The 18,963-nt window shown below is 40.6% G+C and overlaps 4 protein-coding genes across 9 annotated transcripts in view; 3 read left to right on the top strand and 1 right to left on the bottom strand.

The window, feature by feature from the left end:
- Positions 1-785: 785 nt before the first annotated feature.
- rplp0 (ribosomal protein, large, P0) lies at positions 786-3,677 on the top strand. Of its 2 annotated transcripts, XM_030420511.1 has the most exons (8): positions 786-931; positions 1,222-1,330; positions 1,443-1,618; positions 1,852-1,939; positions 2,527-2,673; positions 2,802-2,987; positions 3,086-3,226; positions 3,453-3,677. In XM_030420511.1, exons 2-8 carry the CDS (start codon positions 1,277-1,279, stop codon positions 3,609-3,611), a joined length of 951 nt encoding a protein of 316 aa, XP_030276371.1. In that variant the 5' UTR covers positions 786-931; positions 1,222-1,276; the 3' UTR covers positions 3,612-3,677. The 2 variants fall into 2 exon arrangements, with proteins under 2 accessions (XP_030276371.1, XP_030276372.1); XM_030420512.1 differs by lacking the exon at positions 786-931 and having other exon boundaries at positions 1,216-1,350.
- Positions 3,678-5,412: 1,735 nt separating this feature from the next.
- golga7 (golgin A7) lies at positions 5,413-8,336 on the top strand. Its single transcript, XM_030420513.1, has 6 exons — positions 5,413-5,522; positions 6,021-6,143; positions 6,227-6,379; positions 6,659-6,760; positions 7,221-7,285; positions 7,556-8,336. Exons 1-5 carry the CDS (start codon positions 5,514-5,516, stop codon positions 7,266-7,268), a joined length of 435 nt encoding a protein of 144 aa, XP_030276373.1. The 5' UTR covers positions 5,413-5,513; the 3' UTR covers positions 7,269-7,285; positions 7,556-8,336.
- A 238-nt stretch (positions 8,337-8,574) lies between these two features.
- Positions 8,575-15,284, top strand: r3hcc1 (R3H domain and coiled-coil containing 1). Of its 4 annotated transcripts, XR_003984387.1 has the most exons (10): positions 8,575-8,732; positions 9,064-9,202; positions 9,470-9,607; positions 10,121-10,643; positions 10,873-11,054; positions 11,541-11,611; positions 11,713-11,808; positions 11,997-12,137; positions 13,734-13,771; positions 14,019-15,284. XR_003984387.1 is itself a non-coding variant. In XM_030420510.1 (9 exons), the coding sequence occupies exons 2-8, from the start codon at positions 9,105-9,107 to the stop codon at positions 12,104-12,106; spliced, it is 1,206 nt and encodes a 401-aa protein (XP_030276370.1). In that variant the 5' UTR covers positions 8,575-8,732; positions 9,064-9,104; the 3' UTR covers positions 12,107-12,137; positions 14,019-15,284. The 4 variants fall into 4 exon arrangements, 3 of the variants coding, with proteins under 3 accessions (XP_030276370.1, XP_030276368.1, XP_030276369.1); XM_030420510.1 differs by lacking the exon at positions 13,734-13,771 and having other exon boundaries at positions 11,541-11,599; XM_030420508.1 differs by lacking the exon at positions 13,734-13,771.
- Positions 12,461-18,963, bottom strand: part of loxl2a (lysyl oxidase-like 2a) — a 28,888-nt gene continuing 22,385 nt past the window's right edge. For both annotated transcript variants that reach the window (XM_030420505.1, XM_030420507.1), the window contains exons 9-14: positions 18,145-18,310; positions 17,625-17,865; positions 17,166-17,281; positions 16,890-17,026; positions 16,296-16,407; positions 12,461-13,748 (exon numbers count right to left, since the gene is read on the bottom strand). In XM_030420505.1, coding sequence (XP_030276365.1) covers positions 13,678-13,748; positions 16,296-16,407; positions 16,890-17,026; positions 17,166-17,281; positions 17,625-17,865; positions 18,145-18,310 — 843 coding nt within the window. In that variant the 3' untranslated portion in view covers positions 12,461-13,677. The remainder of the gene's footprint in view (positions 13,749-16,295; positions 16,408-16,889; positions 17,027-17,165; positions 17,282-17,624; positions 17,866-18,144; positions 18,311-18,963) is intronic.

Here is an 18,963-nt window from a genome sequence, read left to right as displayed (position 1 = left end):
GCAGCTAAGTATGGAGTGAATCATCGAAATGGTCTCTCCAATGATTCCCACATGATGACAGACCAGAGATGTGAGATTTGTGAACCGGGAGACAGCAGAAATGAAGCTACCCATGGACGTGTTGGGGAATGTAACATCACACATGCTGAGGTGGGTGAGCTGCTGGGGGTGGCACACCGTGGAGACATCCAGCAGAAGAAGAGAGGAGCTGCTTCTGATGGCCAGGCGTTTTAACTGAGGGAAGTCCTTTAAGCAGTCGAGGCTCACCTGGGAGCTGTGGTCTATCACCACAGTGGTGAGGGCGGGGAGGGACAGGGCGAGCTGTTTCCAGTTCTTAGCTTTGTTGCTCTTCATCACCACACTGGTGACTTTCCTGCGGCGGAGAGTAGACCAGAACTTACTGTTATAGGCGCGATGTCGAAAATCCAGAACTACCGACCAGTCTTTCCAGAGAGAGCCGTGGTCCACAAGTTTTTTGAAATACTTGCAGGATGCCCGGACGCTGGTCTTGTCCGCCGCTGACAGATACCCAAAAACGTGGTTCCACACTTCGGACGGGAGCAGCAGATCCGGCTGTGCCATCACTTACTCTGCTATCGAGAATGTTAGCTAATTTGCTAACACCGCCATTAATTGTGCGAACTGTAGTTACAGCTGGTCGACTGGTTGACCTGTTCGACAAACACAAACATCTGTCTACACATCAAGTTTGTCACTTGATGTTGACACCGGATTCACTTGTTAAAGCGTTAGCTTTAGCGATATTCTTCTTATTGGTGGTAGTATGGCAACAGAGGTGATGGGCAGAGCAACCATCCAATAGCTGTATAGCTGACGCCCATCACTCCATCGTGATTGGTCACTCATATCACATATATTCTTCTCGCGGCCATTCTCTTCCTCTTTCTTTCACGCGACCCTCGTGTACTAGGTAAGGACTTTTCCCTCTCTCTTTGAGAAAACGAAATGCCTGTTGTATAGTAAATTTATACCAAATTAGGCATTGGGATTAAAGTTGTAACCGCCTACAGCACCTAAAGATGTGTTTTGAGTCCTGTAAAAGTGCGGTGACGTCTCTTAAGCGAGCGCGGCCTGTTAAACTATTGCTAGCCTGCTATTAGCCGGCTAACGTTAGCTGTCGAGCGCATGTCAGCCATCCTGCGCCATGACGACTATGTACTTTGATTTGTGTTTAGTTAAACCTACTCTTCTCTTTTGTAGGTACAACCTTGTCTTTAAACCAGCTGCTTAAGCGATCCTTGGAAGCACTGCAAAGATGCCCAGGGAAGACAGGGCCACGTGGAAGTCCAACTATTTTATGAAAATCATCGTAAGTAGGGCTTGACTTACGTAAGTTTATATTTACAAATATCCAAATTTACTGTACATTTAAGACTCTTAAAATAGATTTATTTTTGCTGACATGCTTTGTATTCTTTTAGCAACTTCTGGATGATTATCCAAAATGCTTCATTGTGGGTGCAGACAATGTGGGCTCCAAGCAGATGCAGACCATCCGTCTGTCCCTGCGCGACAAGGCTGTGGTGCTCATGGGGAAAAACACCATGATGCGCAAAGCCATCCGCGGCCATCTGGAGAACAACCCAGCCTTGGAGAAGTGAGTAGTTTTCTCTACTTGTGCCATGAGTTTGGGAAGTGCAGGATAAGTTACAATGCAGCTTGTTTGGTGCTGCTTTGTCGTTCCCCCTGCAAACATTGACCTGTTTCCTCGCTATACCTGTCGTCATCTATTGACTGCCAGGCACGTAAGGTTTCAGACACTGAAACTTAGCTGCTCTGGTAAACTGCAGATTTGTTCATATATCTAACAGTCAATCTGTGATTTTACAGGCTCCTGCCCCACATTAAAGGAAATGTGGGATTTGTCTTCACCAAGGAGGATCTGACTGAGATCAGGGACCTGCTGCTGGCAAACAAGGTGAGAATCCTGACAAATTACAAACTACAGGAGTGCAAATGCCTGGCACAGACGCAACTAGTTGGCCATACAACTCATTACTATGTCAACGATAAATGAGTCAATTGTGTTAACAGTTAAGTGCATGTAGCCAAAACTAGTCTGGTTAATTGGCAAAAAATGTTTTGACTCTACTCTTGCTGAAATCAGAGGTCCTTTTTTTTTTTTTTGTGGGGGGTGGTGCATTTCTGGTAATTTGACAGTGCCACACTACATCCTCCAATTGCTGAATACATCAATCTGGGTTTAAAATATTGCAAGACTGAATTAACTTAAGTTCTGAGTAACTCTATCTAGAAACCTACATCTATTTTATGACCCAGTCAATGTGCAGGATAAGTTACAATGCAGCTTGTTTGGTGCTGCTTTGTCGTTCCCCCTGCAAACATTAACATGTTTCCTCGCTATACCTGTCGTCATCATCCTTTGACTGCCAGGCACGTAAGGTTTCAGACAGTGAATTACAAACTTTAGTTGTGTCTTAGGCAGCCCTGTTTAAGACTAATAATGAAGTACTGTACTAAATTGTTGCACACTCTATACCTCAGGTACCTGCAGCTGCCCGTGCTGGAGCCATCGCCCCTTGTAATGTGACTGTGCCTGCCCAGAACACTGGTCTGGGTCCTGAGAAGACCTCTTTCTTCCAGGCTCTGGGTATCACCACCAAGATCTCTAGGGGAACCATTGAAATCTTGGTGAGTTTGACATTTGCCTTGTGTTTTGTAAAGGCTAGTTTCTCAGACTTCAGTGAAACGCATGCATGTCAAAATGACTACATTGTATAATGTGTGATGTGTTAAGTAATGTGCATTTCTCTCCCCAGAGTGATGTCAGTCTGATCAAGACCAACGACAAGGTTGGTGCCAGCGAGGCCACGCTCCTCAACATGCTGAACATCTCACCCTTCTCCTACGGACTCATCATCCAGCAGGTGTATGACAATGGCAGTGTTTACAGTCCTGAGGTGCTTGACATCACAGAGGCTTCCCTGCATGCCAGATTCCTGGAGGTGAGATGCTGTGCATATAGACACCCCTAATGATGGTAAAACAAAATCCTTACTTGGTGTGGTCTGCAAATTGCTCATGACAAATTTTTTTTCTTCAGGGTGTGAGGAACATCGCTAGTGTGTGTCTTGAGATTGGTTACCCCACTTTGGCCTCTGTGCCCCACTCTGTCATCAATGGCTACAAGAGAGTCCTGGCTGTCGCTGTGGAGACAGACTACTCCTTCCCCCTGGCAGACAAGGTATGGACATCTTATCCCATTGGTTAACCCATATGATGTGTAGCACAGCAGTTATTGTGCGGATTAAACAAAGGGAAAAGGCTTTAGTCCACTGGACACCTGGTCTCTGATGGCCCTTCAGCATCAACTAGTTGTATAAGGATGCTTTAGGTGGTCTCAATTCTGATAGTCTTGTATGATAAAACAACTTGTAAATGAAAAATGTCATACCCTTTTGTCTTCGCAGGTCAAGGCCTTCCTGGCTGACCCGTCCGCTTTTGCTGTCGCAGCACCTGCAGCTGCTGCAGAGTCGGCTGCGGCTCCAGCTGCTGCTGCTGCTAAGGAGGAGGCTAAGGAAGAGTCTGAGGAATCAGATGACGACATGGGCTTCGGTCTGTTCGACTAATCCAAATACAGCGAACAGAACCATGAATCAAATAAGACCATGATTCAATAAAAAACTTAAACTAAATATGCCTTGTGTGAATGTCTTTTGCAATAATTGCCATTTGTCTGCAACAGATATTAGAATCTAGTGCTAAACTGCGAGTTACTCGGGCTTTACCTAGTTGCAGATTCCCAAGTATTTTCAAAAATGTGCTGTACAGGAAGTGACGTCTCATTTTACGTCAAACATCCTTTGTTGGGACTCTAGACTTCCTATTTGGGTGTGTCTGCCTTCAAAATACCCCCCTAGTGTTATGCTCACTACAAATGGATATGTCTATTGCTTTACATTTATAACTTAAACAGTGTAAACTTTTGGCAGAAATGCTGTACTACAGGTGACGCCTGTCAAATCAGTCTGATCCAGTGAGAGGCCATGAATACACTGCAGTAAAGTGAGCCAGTGTTTTTTCTTAGGGCCTGAACTACAGTAAATGGCGTAAGCAGGACATAAGTGAAGGTCCTTAAAGATGCATATAGCTTATGTGCCACATTACTTAGTGTAATGTTACAAAGTGTGTACCTGTGATGGAGTAAGGCATAAGGAAGATGAACTAACCTATAAAGAGATTTATTTGACAATGTCAAAGTTCAGAATATCAAACTATGTGAAACCTTGGAAAAAGTGTCATTAATCTGTACTAGTGGACCCGAAACATGCTCAAACTCCTAGGAACTTTTTGGGAAACTGAACATTTGACACTTAAATTTCACCTTTGATACATCCTGTTAACTTTGCATAGGGACACGTCTTATTCAATAGCTTCTAGGTAATTTGACCCGTTGACTCAAAATCAATGCCACAATGTCTTTGGTTACTAGGTGAATGAGACACACCTGTTTTCTATTGGTTTTTGGTGGAATTTCTATTTTTCACGAATCTTCGGTCAAAAGTTAGAATACTGTAAATAGTTTTCATTTTTGAGGTGAGATTTCTCCACATTGTGAACAAATCAGTGCTGTAGTGAAATCAGGAAGAAGATGGAATGATGATGAATAACAAACCTATGAAGGAATTAGTTTGGTGAAAGGTCAAAGTCAGACAGCACAATAAGTACATTATTTCTGGATTGCATGCATGATAGGAGATATCTGGAGTTACTGACCACAACAACTATTAACAACCAACAAAAAATAAAAATAAAAAAAAAGCCCACTAAAAAAACAAATGAGAAACAAACACAGCAGACTCCCTACAGAACGAAGAGTGTTTTATAACATTTCATGTACAGTGGGAATGATTGGGTTTAATGCCATTAAGGAGAACATCAAAGTAAATAATCACTTGGATTCGTCAAAAATAAAAATACTTACTTAAAATAAAATAAAACTTACACCTGATAAAACATGAGGAAAATGTTCAATCTTCATGAAGAACACTTAACAGCAAAAGCACGTAATCCATATGTATCTTTTAGGACCCTCACTTTTTTTAAATGACCATGCTTACCCTATTTACTCTAGTTCGCGCACTTAGCGCAACGAAAATCAGACAGCGGCTAGCTTTAACACACTCGCAAACAGCAGCTCTCTTTACCGCAGTACGATTACGACACCTACAACTTTTATTTTTTGACTTTTCATTGGACCTTTTACATTTGGATCTTTTTTTTTACATTTAATTTAGGCTGATAGTGTGCCCCTTCAATAAAACTAACCTTTGCTACCTGACATTCAATATAGTGTTATAAACTTCCACTCATACAGGGATCCAAATGATGGCATGTATGAAATATGTACATTATTATCCACATATTAATTATTCGGTTCAAAATACACTTATTCTGAAAACTATACGCCGGAAGTCGCGCAGGGCTAACAGCAGGCTAGATGCGCAGCAGCTTCGGGGGAATCGTCCACCATGGCTGAGGTAGGGATTTTTGGGTCCTTTTTTCGTCCTTAAAGACTGGCATGTAATTAGATGCCTGTACATTTAACATATTAACAGGTAATTTATTGATTTGGGTGATGATAAAGGCTAACATAGACGTACTTTCCAGCGGCGTTGATGGGTCGGCAAACGTAAGCTAACGTGTTGTCACCTAGCTTGTTAGCTAACGTTACCTCATATCATAAGCAGATCGTAGAACAGTGTTATATAATTTGATACAGGGACCATCAGCGACATGGTTTACATAACAAAGGTTCTGGTTGTCATCTGATCATAAGAATATATGACCTTAGATGTGGCGAAGTCAGCTTCTGGCCAATAACATTAACTTGGCTAACAGCTACATGTTAACAGTATGAGTGATTTACATCTCCCTAGTTGAAGTGTAGGTAGCTTGCAGTAGGTGCTACTGTTACAACTCTACAAACAGATATTCTTCACGAAGGACAGTCACCTAAACTCAGATTCTGTGTCCAGACCCACAGCTTACAGGACCTCCAGCAGCCAGCTGTCTCCTCCAAAGTGTTCATCCAGAGAGACTACAGCTCAGGAACCATCTGCAAGTTCCAGACCAAGTTCCCCTCTGAACTTGAGTCAAGGGTGTGTACAGTGTTTGAATGGATGTTATGATTGTTGTTATGAAAAATTGTGACTAATGTGTCTAAATCTTTGTGTGGTTACAGCTTGACAAACAGCAGTTTGAGGAGACTATTCTGGCTCTAAACAACCTGTATGCAGAAGCAGAGAAACTAGGGGGAAAGTCTTATTTGGAGGGCTGCCTGGCTTGTCTAACCGCCTATACAATCTTTCTCTGTATGGAGACACACTATGAAAAGGTAAAGCTGGTATTAGGACAAGTCTTTACTTCTATTGAGTCAACAATTGCACACAGTGTTTTACCAGAAAACCCACTGAACACATCTGATCACAATATAATAATAATGTATTATAAAGATAAGTACATTCAATACTATCAAGTGCATGATATTGAAAAAGTAGAAGTATCTATAGTTTTGCCTTCCTCTGGTGGGTTAGACAGATCCACATAGCACTGTTTATCTTAAAATGTGTGTGTTTCTGTCCGTCTGTCTGTCTGTCTGTTTGTATGTGTTCAGGTGTTAAAGAAGATTGCCAGGTACATCAAGGACCAGAATGAGAAGGTATATGCTCCCAGGGGCTTGCTGTTAACTGACCCCATAGAAAGAGGCCTGAGAGTTGTATCCTTATCCTGGATAATGTTTTCATGAATTGAATTATCAGCGTTATCAATATTCAACCCATGTTTCTAAAGAGTATGTCTGTTTTTGTTGATTTTCTTCTCTACATGACAGCTCGTAATCATGTGTTTCCTGTGGGTTTTGGCCAGAATTTAGCCAGAATTGTTCAGGATCAAATCTGTAGCACGGCACACCGTGTGTGAACATAAGGCAGTAAACACTGGGGTAGAAAAGTAAACACTGGTAGATTTGGGTAATGCCTCTTCCGCCTACATGCTTGGCAAACTTATTAGTTGATGTAGGGATCATTTTACACTCCATCTCTGAACTAACTACTCTCTACCCAACCTTTAAATTTTGGTAGTACATTTTGCCATAGTTAACTAAATTCTAGTTAATTATTATTATTAGAAGATGTTCATGTAGCATTGTGTATGTCCCTTAACTTGCTCTCTTTTAGGTTGAAATAACCATTTTTGAAGACAGAAGTATTGGCTCTGGAAGATAAAGAAACTTGGGGATATGGTATGGTTTTTCTGATGTATTTTGTCCTAAACACTGGACCTCTGTCTCAAGAAATTTGAATTTTATTCAGGAGTTTCCCCAAAATGTCAGACATAAAGCCCATCTTTTTAGCTGCAGTCAAACTGATCTTTGACCTTTTTGATTGCATCATTTACTACCATCTAGCCAAAACATAAAAAAGGCCGTAACACTGAGATCTCTACTGTTTGTACCCAATGCTTTTTCTTAATGCTAAAAAATTTTCCTTTGTCTTTCTACCTCACTGAATAGGCTGATGACTGACTCTTCATCTGTCTGGTGGCACGTATTCAGACGTCCTGCTTCACCTGAATGGATGTATATAATTTTGATCTGATCCTTTTCTCTGTTATTTATAAGTACTTTACTGTCACCCTATCCGTTTATGTTTGTAAAGGTGTTTTCATGTCTTTTTATACATGCAGAGATGTTAAAATCAGGTCCTAGTTGATCAAGACCAGTGTTTATGAATAGTGCCATTGTGTTTACTGCAACTCTCTGACCATGGTAAATGTAGGTGATTTGACTTGCATATTGTTTTACAAATAATATAGAGTCAAATAATGTGTTGTCATCAAGATTTGTAAAAGAAATAGGTCGGGTGGAGTTGGTTGTTGCCTTTGTTGAGGCAAACGTTTTGTTACCTGTGCATGAATGTGACTGTTAGAGGGGAAATCATGTCGTGTGAAACACATAGAAAGTTCTGAAATTGAGTTTTTGGTGACCTCAAAGATGGAGCATGTTTACTGTTATCACAAAATAATGACATGATCTAGTACATTATGAGAAAATATCCATCTCTGCCGTGTCATAGTACAATTGCACCAAGTCTCCCAAATCATATTCAACAAACCTGTTAAGCTGTTTGTCTCCTATATTGCGAATCCTCCTTTTCATTGTCATCAAACACCACAGAAACCTTAAACACTCTGAACTTCACAGATGATCACTATTGTCGGTGTTTGATACAACTGTTGTACTTTTCTTACAAATATTGTTCTGTTTTATCTAAATAAATATCCTTTTCCTGAAATCTGCAGGGCTCCTTGTGTTTGACCTTATTCCAATATCTGTCTTTTTCTAATATCTATAAATGCAGAGGACTTTAAAGAGAGAGAGAGCTGTAGTATTATGTGTGTGCAGTGGATTCCAAAACCGCCGTTTTGTTTTTCAATAATAATCACAATTTCACGTACAAAAACTACTTTATGCAGTTTGCCATAGGTAGATTTGGGAAAACGCCGCTTTTATTCTGAAATAACCAAGCTGGAAGTTTCGGTACTCCTGAAACATCTGCTTCCGGCGGCTAATAAAATGATAGCTAGCTGCTGAACCACTGATGCCTGCGACTCTTAACGAAGTCTTCTCAGCTCCTGTGAGCACGGCATCGCTTTAAGATAACCCCAAGTCAAATTAGTACACTATAACGGTAAGCGCACTTTTGCTAACCTCCGGTATACTGACAGCTAACATACTTGCGTCAATGTTAACCCAAGTCGGCTAGCTTGATTGTAAGTTGCGCATGTGTAGTTACATGAAATTAAAACACCCTGTAACCAGTTAACGTTAGCTTTTTGTTTTCCGTTGCACTAATTTACGTACTTATTGTTACTTTGGCTAACCTCTCTATACATTGTTGTTAGCTATCGTTACGGTGACAGTGAATTTGCCTTTGTGACGATTTTTTACCGGTCCGGCTAACAGAACCTAGGTCAGTAATAATATGATAATATGTAATAACTTTCGCACACTGTCCACAGGAGCCGTCCTTCTCTGTCCACCCTGGCGTCTCCTTGTATCGATGGACTATAACGGTTATCTCCCCAAACAAATATGTCAGTTCTTGCATCAAGTCAAGGATGAGCTGGAAACATACCAGAAGAAGAACAAGCGCACGCGGTAAGGATACTACCATCACGAAAACTGACAGCTGATCAGTTTAACATCTGTAGCATCTGTTTTTAGTTTCTCTGGTCAGATAAAATTGGTTTTAATCTTCAGATTATTGTCACTGCACTTCTTTAAATCTACCGTTTACAGATCCTTGTCATTAAAATGAAGATATTGTATACAGTTGCATTAAAGCCTAAACTGTGGTTGCTTTTATACTGTCAAAAGTAAATATGGCTTTACTGTCTTTCTCCTTCATATCCTGTCTCTGTCCAGTGTCCTCCTGTTCCCCGCTCTACCCAGCAGACTGCGATACCTGATTCACAACCAGGTAGAGGACCTGCCTGAGCTCACCACCTTCTCAGTAGGGGAGAGCTGGTGCCGTAGGGTGGTGGTGTGCCATTCTGAGCTCAGGTACTGAACGTTGATTGAAAGTTGGCATAGATACTTGAACTTTTGAATATAAGAAACTGACTTCCGATTAAGTGGGATCACACAGTGGATACATACAATCTTTAGATGTTAGACTCAAAGATGCCAGTCATCAGTAGTGTTTTAAACAGGTTCAACCAATAACATTGAAAGAAATCCCTGTATTTTTAGTGCAGGATGTTGGATTTAATGGAAGAAAGGTCTTAAAGTAATCAATTTCAGAGTACAGTTTTAATACAAAGGTGAGTGCACAGACAAACATACCATGCACAAGTTGCAATTGTGAAAGTTATGTTTTAGATCTTGTTGCCAGAATATTCACAGATTTTAGTGAGATAACCAATCTTTGCTGTCTTACATTGTATGTGCGCTATGCCAGTTATGTGACAAAAAAGATAAGTTCTTTGTTGTTTTTCCTCAGTCTCTGTTTCTTCGGTTTAGTTGTGTCTTATGTCTCTTATTTTCCTATGTAAAAGCATTCATATGTTTTTGTAGGGATGAAGAAGAGGCAGACATTGACTCAGAGACAAACAACAGCAGATATGAAGAGCCCCTTAGTAGTAGAAGTAGGGAGGAGCTGGGAGGAGGCCATGCCAAGCGTAAACCTGCAATCGCATCCCGAAGCCGAGGGCCTAAGAGGCCGGACAAACCCCTCTACATGCCCCGAGCTGCACGGGACAGACTGTCCTTACAAAACTCCCACGGACCCTCAGACCACGAGTTGCCCAGTCCTGTCTCAACTAGCAACAGCTGCATGAGTTCATCTGACTCTTGTTACTGTCCCGAAACTACAGAAAACACAAAGACCACATCCAGACAGGAACGTCTCCCCAGTGTAACGGATGCTATCCCCAACCATGTTGGTGACATTGCAGAGGTTTGTCCTCAGGGACTGCACGAAGCTGAACCCTCGGTCTGTGACGAGACTACGTCCTGTTTCGCTGACATGACTCTGGAGGACGACGAGAACGATGAGGAAGATCTTGGTAGTGTGTCATTCAGGACATTAACTGAAGAGGTGAGTCTATGCATGGTTTTGATGGCAGGATAATTATAATGTTTTTTTTTTCAATTCTTGCTTCTTAACTTGCACATTTTGTAGAAAAACACATATCTTAACCATCGGGGTATTTTTCATCAGTCTGTAATGTTTTTTGGATTAGCCCTCTTATTACATTTACCTCTTTAACGATGAAGCCACATTAGCACCCATAATTTTAACCGGTAATTTGTGTTTGTCTTATCAGATCAAGGCCCACCTGAAAGAGGCGGTGACTGTTTCCATCGAGCGAGTTCACAATGACTACTCCTTGTATGTGAATGAGCGCATCAATATCAACCCGGATGAGTTTCGCCATGTGATCGAGATCTATGACTTCCCTATTCTGTTTAAAACGGATAATCTCCTGGACGCTTTCACAGAGTACAGGTACAAGTCCTTTGGGTTTGAGTTTCTTCACATCTCCATTCTTGAAAGTTTTGTCATGTGTGGTTTAGATACATTTCTATGGAAGCTTTGAGAGGCATGTGAGGAAACAGTCCATTTTCAGTTTTTATAATTTTCTTCCTTCTGAGAAAACGAGAGGAGATGTTTATTTTTCTTTTTTTTGTGTTTTTTTGGTCCCTGTCAGGATCATTTTTGTAAAAAGAAAATGTTAGCGTTTGTTTTTGTAATACTCATTTTGGCCACAAGAGGGTGAGGTTCACAACTACCCCATGTTCTTAATAGCAATAAAAGCATTCATGTTTTCTTCCAGGTTTTTTTTTTTTCTTCTCTCACTTTCTTCTCAAGCTTCCTTTTCTGTATTTACTCAAAAAGAGTTCAAATCTGAGACTGAAAAACGAACAAATTTAGTATTCTTAAATAATCTGATCTAGCGCCCAAATTCATAAAGTGCTCTCCTGTCTGTCTCAGTGACGGTGGAATGAAGATCAAGTGGATCGACAACACACATGCCCTGGGGGTTTTCTCAAGTGAGTCGGCAGGTAAGAGTCCTTGTCGCACAATAAATGTGATGCCGCGATTTAAGGAAAAGATGAATGAAAATGACAAAAATTTTACTAATATATGGCAATGTCATCTGCAGCGATTCAAGCCCTCTCCATCTGCCATCCACTGCTAAAGACGAGAGCACTGGCTGAAGGGAGTAAAAAAGCCAAAGCCAAGGCCATGAGATGTGCAGGTAGGTGATTCGTGTAGCTTAATTGCTCCCTGTAGCTACTTTAAATTATCAACATTTTGAGGTTTGGGAGATTATATCCTAATTATGTTAATATCTTGGATCCCTTTTGTGGTAACATGTATTTAGTCTGAGATTTAGTTTTCCGTTTCGACATTGGCTGATGTGGATGTTTCTGTAATGTGCTCCAGAGTTTATCCAGCCGGTGAAGGAGCGCCCGAGGACAGACTGTGCTGTTGCCCAGAGGATGGTGACCAGAGCCCTGGGACTGCAGGGACGAAGCAGAGTGCAGCGATATTAAAGGGAATTGATCACGCCGTCGGCCAATGCAGGTGAACAGACTAATGCGTTTTAAGTCCACATAGTAAACACTGGAGGTGGCTTTCTTGGAATAATTGGAATGCAAGTCATTTTCCTTGGCCTGAAAGTCAGCCTGTGTTCCACTATTACTATAATTTTTCTTGGCACGGAAAAGTTGGCAAGGCTTTATGTTCTGGGCTGCCTTGCCTGCTAATCACAATCTGGGGTTTTTGTCATATTTACTTAGGCGCCACTGGTATGTCCTTGTTACTACTATGTGTCTTTTCACTTTTATCCTGGGTTCATTTGAAAGTACTTGTACATGCACAAACAACATAAAAATGGTTCTGGGATCTACTTTGAACATTTTTTATTTGAAAAATGTTATGCTCATCCACATTCATCCATGCATACAAAATAAAAACAGTCAGGCAGCAAGCAACAAGTACCCTTTTAAAATGAAGGATCTTTCAATTTGTTACATAAAAAACAACTAATTTACAGAATGAGGAGGCGTTTTCACACACATTTGTGGCATTTACAGTACATCCACAATGTTATCTTAGTCCCTGAAGGTAATGATGTAACAAAGCTCAGACAGTGATAAAAAGGCTGAGGAGATGCACAGATCATAAAGGTAAATGTGTGTCTGCTGTAGCTACCAAGAAAAAAACTCAATAAATAATACAGTTTTAAAAGTGAGCTCAAGTATGTGGAACATAAAATCCAGAGAGATAAAAAGCACTTTCTCACTCAGCTTAGTTCTGACACTATATGATGGAAAATCTTCACTAGGAAACAAAGCCAATTATCTGTTGTCATGAATGTATTCAACACTGGAGGGTTTCTGACAGACAATGTAAGAATATATCCAACGTTTGGCAGCCTATATATAAAATGTACCTTTTTGTAGAAAGTTAAATACAGTCTTTGTAAAAACATCAGTCATTTGAATTGTCAGTTCTGTCGTTGACATGGATTGAGACATTGTTACTGTGCAGTAATTAAAATAATGCATTGTATTTGATTTCAGTCTCTAGTTAAAGCATTTAAATAACCAATACTGTGAAGTGAATTTGACCTAAACACACCCCTTTCAATTAATCTATTTTTGAGAAAAACATACAGTGCATGAATCAGTTGTAGCAACAGATCTAGCAGTAGAATATTTTCATTCATCCCAAGAAATTTCAACAAGGTTGAGGTCTGATCGAATGGTTTTTGGTTAGAAACTTTGGCTAAGAAGATGACTGTCGGCACATTTAATTTAATTTATTTGGCTGCAACCCTCTCTGACATCTCTCCCAATAAGCACCAAGTCACATCCTTCATTTCACTGATGAAGGCACTAAGAGATAGGAACACTTTATACAGCTGAATGTGATTAATAGATTTGGTAAGCAAGCAGTCTTTTCAGGTTAAATTATTGTCCATTGTACCAGTTGAGCCCTGATCTCAACAACAATCCAGCACTGCTCCGAGGAAGCACAGCAGCCCAGCTCCCTCTAGTGGTTGTCAAATATTATTATAAACTTCCCTAATGTCTGTCCGACTGTTTTGTCCATCTTTGGTCTACCTGTGAGAGATCTGGTTTGTCAGCAATCCAGGGAATGTTTCCTCTGTTTCAGAACCCAGTGAGCCACCTGTGAAGCCAGACAGGGAAAGGGTGATGAAGACCAGAGCAATACTGTGGAGCATAATACAAATTAAACGCCAAAAGATGGTGCTGATGATAAAATTACACCATCCGAGCTAAAACTATAACAGCACACATTAACGCCCCTGATGTGATGAGGTGACAGTAGTGTCACAACTTGAAAAACATTTGTGATCTATTGACAATAAAAGAAAGGTTTATTTTGTACCATTTTATAGTACAATACCTGTCATAATGCTCTTTCTATTTTCTACAGGAAGGTCCAACAGAGGTCTGCCTCCATTTATTGGCTCTCTGTGGAAGCTCTACAGCTGCCACAAACGGCTAGCTAGGCTACCGTCCAGCACCGTCTGCCTGCTTCACTTATTGGTACAACAGGTTTTAATGGCAAAGGAAGAGACTGGCTAAAGATTCCTGCACCAAATCAACATCCACCCTGCTGAAGTGTCCTTGAGCAAGACACTGAATTACTAGCCTCAAAGCTGCTGTTCCGTCGCTGTACCTAACCCCTTTGGACATTCTTAGTATGGACATATCTGATGCACACAGTGATCTCAATTGACAAAAAGGGAATAGAGAAGCTCATAGCTTGTTTTGATTTGGTTGCATGTTGCCTTGAAACTCAAGTGCGTTTCAAGTGCATTCAATTTCCTGGTAGGGAAATTAAGCTTCCCTGTTGCCCCGGTGAAACAGGATTGGTTGCACAATTCTACATTAAGTTCTTCTCTAACTTCAAGTAATGTTGAATTCTTCCACAGTTCAATTCTCAGGTTTTGTTAAATAAATCTCTTAAATCTTGCGTTGTATTCACAACTAGAATTTTCTATGGAGTGTAACTGACAGAAGAAATGTAGATCCATTGACAGAATATGATCTGTTAGAGATATAACACTAAGTATTGTTTTCAAAAGCCAGCAATTCAATTGAGAGACCGTTGTAAAGAAAATACATGTAACGGCAGTGTTATACTGGACTCAATCGATATTTTTAATGTTTTAGTCAATTTTAAAACTTTGTTTTATATTTTGTAAAAAAAAGAAAATGCATGATGTTCAGTTGTTCTTAGTATTTATTGTTTTCCTCTAAATAACAAAACGTCTTTAGGGATTCTGCCAGGCCAAGTGTTCAAGTTATATCTCACTAACTACATGAAATGAGAAGAAACTAGATTTCAGAAGTTTATGATCAACTAACGTTTGTGCTTTGGAAACATGGAATGTTAGGTCCTCCATACTTGTTTCTATATTGTTATGTTGTTATTCACTTAACACAAATCTTACCTCTTTATAGACGGTGTCCAAAATACCATCAAGAGAGAATTGTTTGAGTTTGTATAAAGTAAAAGAAGATGTTGAGTATTTTATTTTTTGTCTTACTGAAATGGGATGTTTCCTTGAAATTATCTTTTGTGCCTGATGTGAGAGTGACGGGACTTGTTCTGTGGTATGTCTCTTATGTCATCACCTTCAGACAGGTCACAAGTTAAAGTAAAAATCTGAATAAATGAACGGAGAAACTCCAATCATGACTCTGTTATACTGTTGGGGGCATTTTGCAGGAATACTTTGGGTCCATCTGTCACCTCAAAGAGAGGGGTCACTGCAAATCAACACACAGTTGTTGGGAGTGATCGCCTTCAGCCTATGATCCCACATTTCTTTCCTGGTGAGAGGTTCTTTTTTGAGGATGACAATGCTCAATCTCTTGGGCGCGACACTGGGTGTTTTGATGAGTATGAAAATGATGTGAATTACATGTTGTGGCCTTCACAGTTACCAGATGTCAACCCAACTGAATGTTGGCCCAATGTGTTAGGCAGTGCCGTCTACCACCACCACCATCATCATCATCATCATCATCATCAAAACACCAAATGAGGAAATCTATTTTAGAAGAATGATGCTCCATCCCTCCAGTAGAGTTCAGAGACTTGTAGAAGCAACTTCAATGTGCATTGAAGTTGTTCTGATGGCACATAATGAGACACTTTTTGGTTTTTCCTTTAATTTGTCCCCCGTTTGTGCATCGGTTACTTGAGGAATTGATTGCATTGACTGAGTATTTTCATGGAAAAGAAGAGGTTTTCACTTGAATTATTATATTTTAGAGGTTTCAGTGGTGTGATATTTGACATAAATTACAGTATATACAGTGATGCCAGAATGCATTATTATAGTAGCACTCTGTTTTTTAGGCCTGATTTCAGTACTTTGGAATTGAACAAAACTAAAATGGTAAGAGTTACTGTTAAAGTCATGATTCTCACCTTTTATTATGTTAATATCTAAATCAGGTAAATTGTATAGAAACTCAATTTTACCAGTTAGAAAAACAAAGTAATCACATTTAATACTTGATAGCAAAATAACTTAAATAAGTCCCAAAACTCTTGATAAACTGTGGAACTCGCTTTCATTTCATTGAAAAAAAAACACAAATCTGCTATAATGCAGCTTCATTTTTCCAACCAACCTGACTCTTTAATATCTTAAGACTAATTAAGATTAAGATCCTAATAAGGTGATGGTCTCACCTATACGACAGTTGTATGTCCACATCCGATGTCCATCGTACCGGGAGCGGCACTTCATAATGTTGTTGGTGTAATCTGATTCTGCAACCTCAAAGTTCGGGTTTATTACAACCTGGGAGAGCAAGAAACAATGTTTGTTAGACACCTGAAAGTGTTGTTGTCTTTCATTTATACATACGTATGTTATTTTAAAAGTATCTCTAAGGTCAAAATGATGCAGATTTAGTGACTGGCAGTAGACTAAAAAGGTAGCAGGGTGATAAACAGAGTGGCTGTCTCAAATAGAAGTTACTGCTGCAACTGATTCCAAAAGATGATTTTCTAGCGGAGGATGTCGGTTTGTCTCAAAATCGAGAGACCATAAATTTAAGTCTCTTTAGCAGCCAAAGTGTCCCTCAACAACCCCAGTACGCCTCTTCAACTCTGAGTAAGAGTAGACGGAGGCTGAATGCCAAACTCCGCTGAATGCAGACACGTGGACATTCCTGGTATCTCTTTGGTCTATAAGACTACGCTGGCTGGAGATGAGACGATCTTTCCAGCAGCACATGTGCTTTATCTGCTATGGCTCGACCGGCAGACCAGACGTTTTACCTGGAAGAGGTAGTCACCGGGCTTCAGGTCTGTGATGTCAATCCACTGACAGTCGATGTCGTGCCTGTAGGTGTCTGAGCAGCCGACTGAGATGCCCTGTGCCCCGAAGTTTGCACATTCATACTTCTTCTGGATACCTATCGGGAGTCAGAGCACTTTAAGTTTTCAACTACGTAGTTTCTTCTTAATGTTTCATGTGACACATTTAAAAGTTCTTAAATTATGAAAACCACAGTATGTTATAACAAGGAAAGGAAAGAAGGAAGTTGTATTTACCCTCATTACAGTGAGTGTCCTCCAGACAGAAGCTGGCTTTGTGTCCCTCCGCCACTTTAGTGCCGTTTAGACTCAGCAAGTCATAGTGGGTGAAAACCTCCATACTGTGGTAATGTCTGGATTTGACAAGGAAAAACACAATGTTGAATCATTCTATATACACAAACCTACATTTAGCAACTCCAAAATAACATATGTGCTCTCACAGCAGTGAGTACAGGGAAAAGCCTCAACCCCAGAAGGATAGATAGATTTTTAAGACATTGAGATGTTAAATATTTAGTGTGAAAAAGGTTCATTCCATATGATTGGAATTAGTTTTAGACATATGATGTATTTATTTCTGCTTTTTTCCAAAGAATTCATTACATTTTGATGTCTAGCATTAGCAGGAACAACACTTCCTCCAGTGTAATCATTTTAGAGTAACAGATTCAAACTACAACCTGTAGCTCTCACCTGTGACACTCATGCCAGATCCAGGAGTGGTGCGCCGCCCGTGGCCTGAAGTCTGTCTGGCCGTTGTTATGGATCTGGGAGGAGAAGCGCAGAAGGCGACGGTAGGAGCTGGGGTCGGCGTTGTCGGCACTACTAGACAGACAGTGCTCCTCTTGGGCACACTTCAGAATGTACATGGGTCTGTCCTCCAGGTAGGTGGTCTGCTCCACTACCTGGGCATCGAGGACCAGGTCTGGAGCCGCTGTGAGGGAGAGAGTAACAAGGTGCGTGGTGGTTAGGAACAGCATGTCTAAGAGAAACTAAGAGTTTTATTAACTTTGCAGCCAACTGTGATAATGCAGAATTTTCCAGATATTTCATTTTATTTCAAACCTTTTTTTTCTTTGTTCAAAGCCATTTTCACGGCAGGCATTTTCTGAGATTTTATCATTTACACGTGTTTTGCCTACTGTGACAGGTCAAAGTGTCTTCCATGAAAAGTCCAACAAATCTAAATTATTTGCACTGAAAAGCTTCTTACCCTGAGTACAAGAGACACCAGCAGCGAAGCGTCCACCCCCTTTTGGACAGTCGACGTGTCTCCCGTGATGTAGACACTGATCCAGAGTCAGCTCAGTCCCTGAACATCTCACTCCACTCATCACAATTGCATCAGCGGAGGCATCCCCCTGCCAGTAGTAAGTTTCCTGATAACAGAGAAGCACAGAAAACAGATATCACTCAACTGAAGCCCAACAAGCTACAAACAAAACTGAAATGTAACCTTGCTCTAGTTTGTACCTTGCATGTACCGTAATACATGAGAGAGACTTCTATATTCAGACAGAGCCGGGCTTGGCAGTTTCCCCGTTTCCAGTCTTTGAGCTAAGCTATGCTAACCACTGTAGCCTCATATTTATCATATGGACATGACTATGGTAACGGTCCTCTTCTCTCACTCTCTTCCAGAAAGTGAATAAGGGTATTTTCCATGTGAGAAACTATTGCTTTAAATCTGACTTAATTTCAAGTCTCAAGTCGGCATCTTTGCTACATAAGCTCATTATTCATTCCAGAGTTAGCTGGCATCAAACAGATGAAGATCATGTTGCACCAGCTGTTTGTGTGCAAACGTTTTGACTGATTATCTTAATTTTCCTTCTGTATTTAATTTACTGACATATTATCCCAGTTGCCCCACAAGGCAAATCGAATCAAAGAGTCTCTGACACATCACACAGGCAGCCAGTGCGGCTCTGTTGTCCTCACAGTCCTGACTCAGCCTTATTACAGCATTTGGAAGACCGCAGGGACACGACCTGTAAAAAAGACCTCATAGTTTCCATCATCTTCCAAGGAA

The sequence above is a fragment of the Sparus aurata genome, chromosome 6 (assembly GCF_900880675.1).
Source record: "Sparus aurata chromosome 6, fSpaAur1.1, whole genome shotgun sequence".
Taxonomy (NCBI): domain Eukaryota; kingdom Metazoa; phylum Chordata; class Actinopteri; order Spariformes; family Sparidae; genus Sparus; species Sparus aurata.
This window is presented reverse-complemented; position numbering and strand designations above follow the sequence as displayed.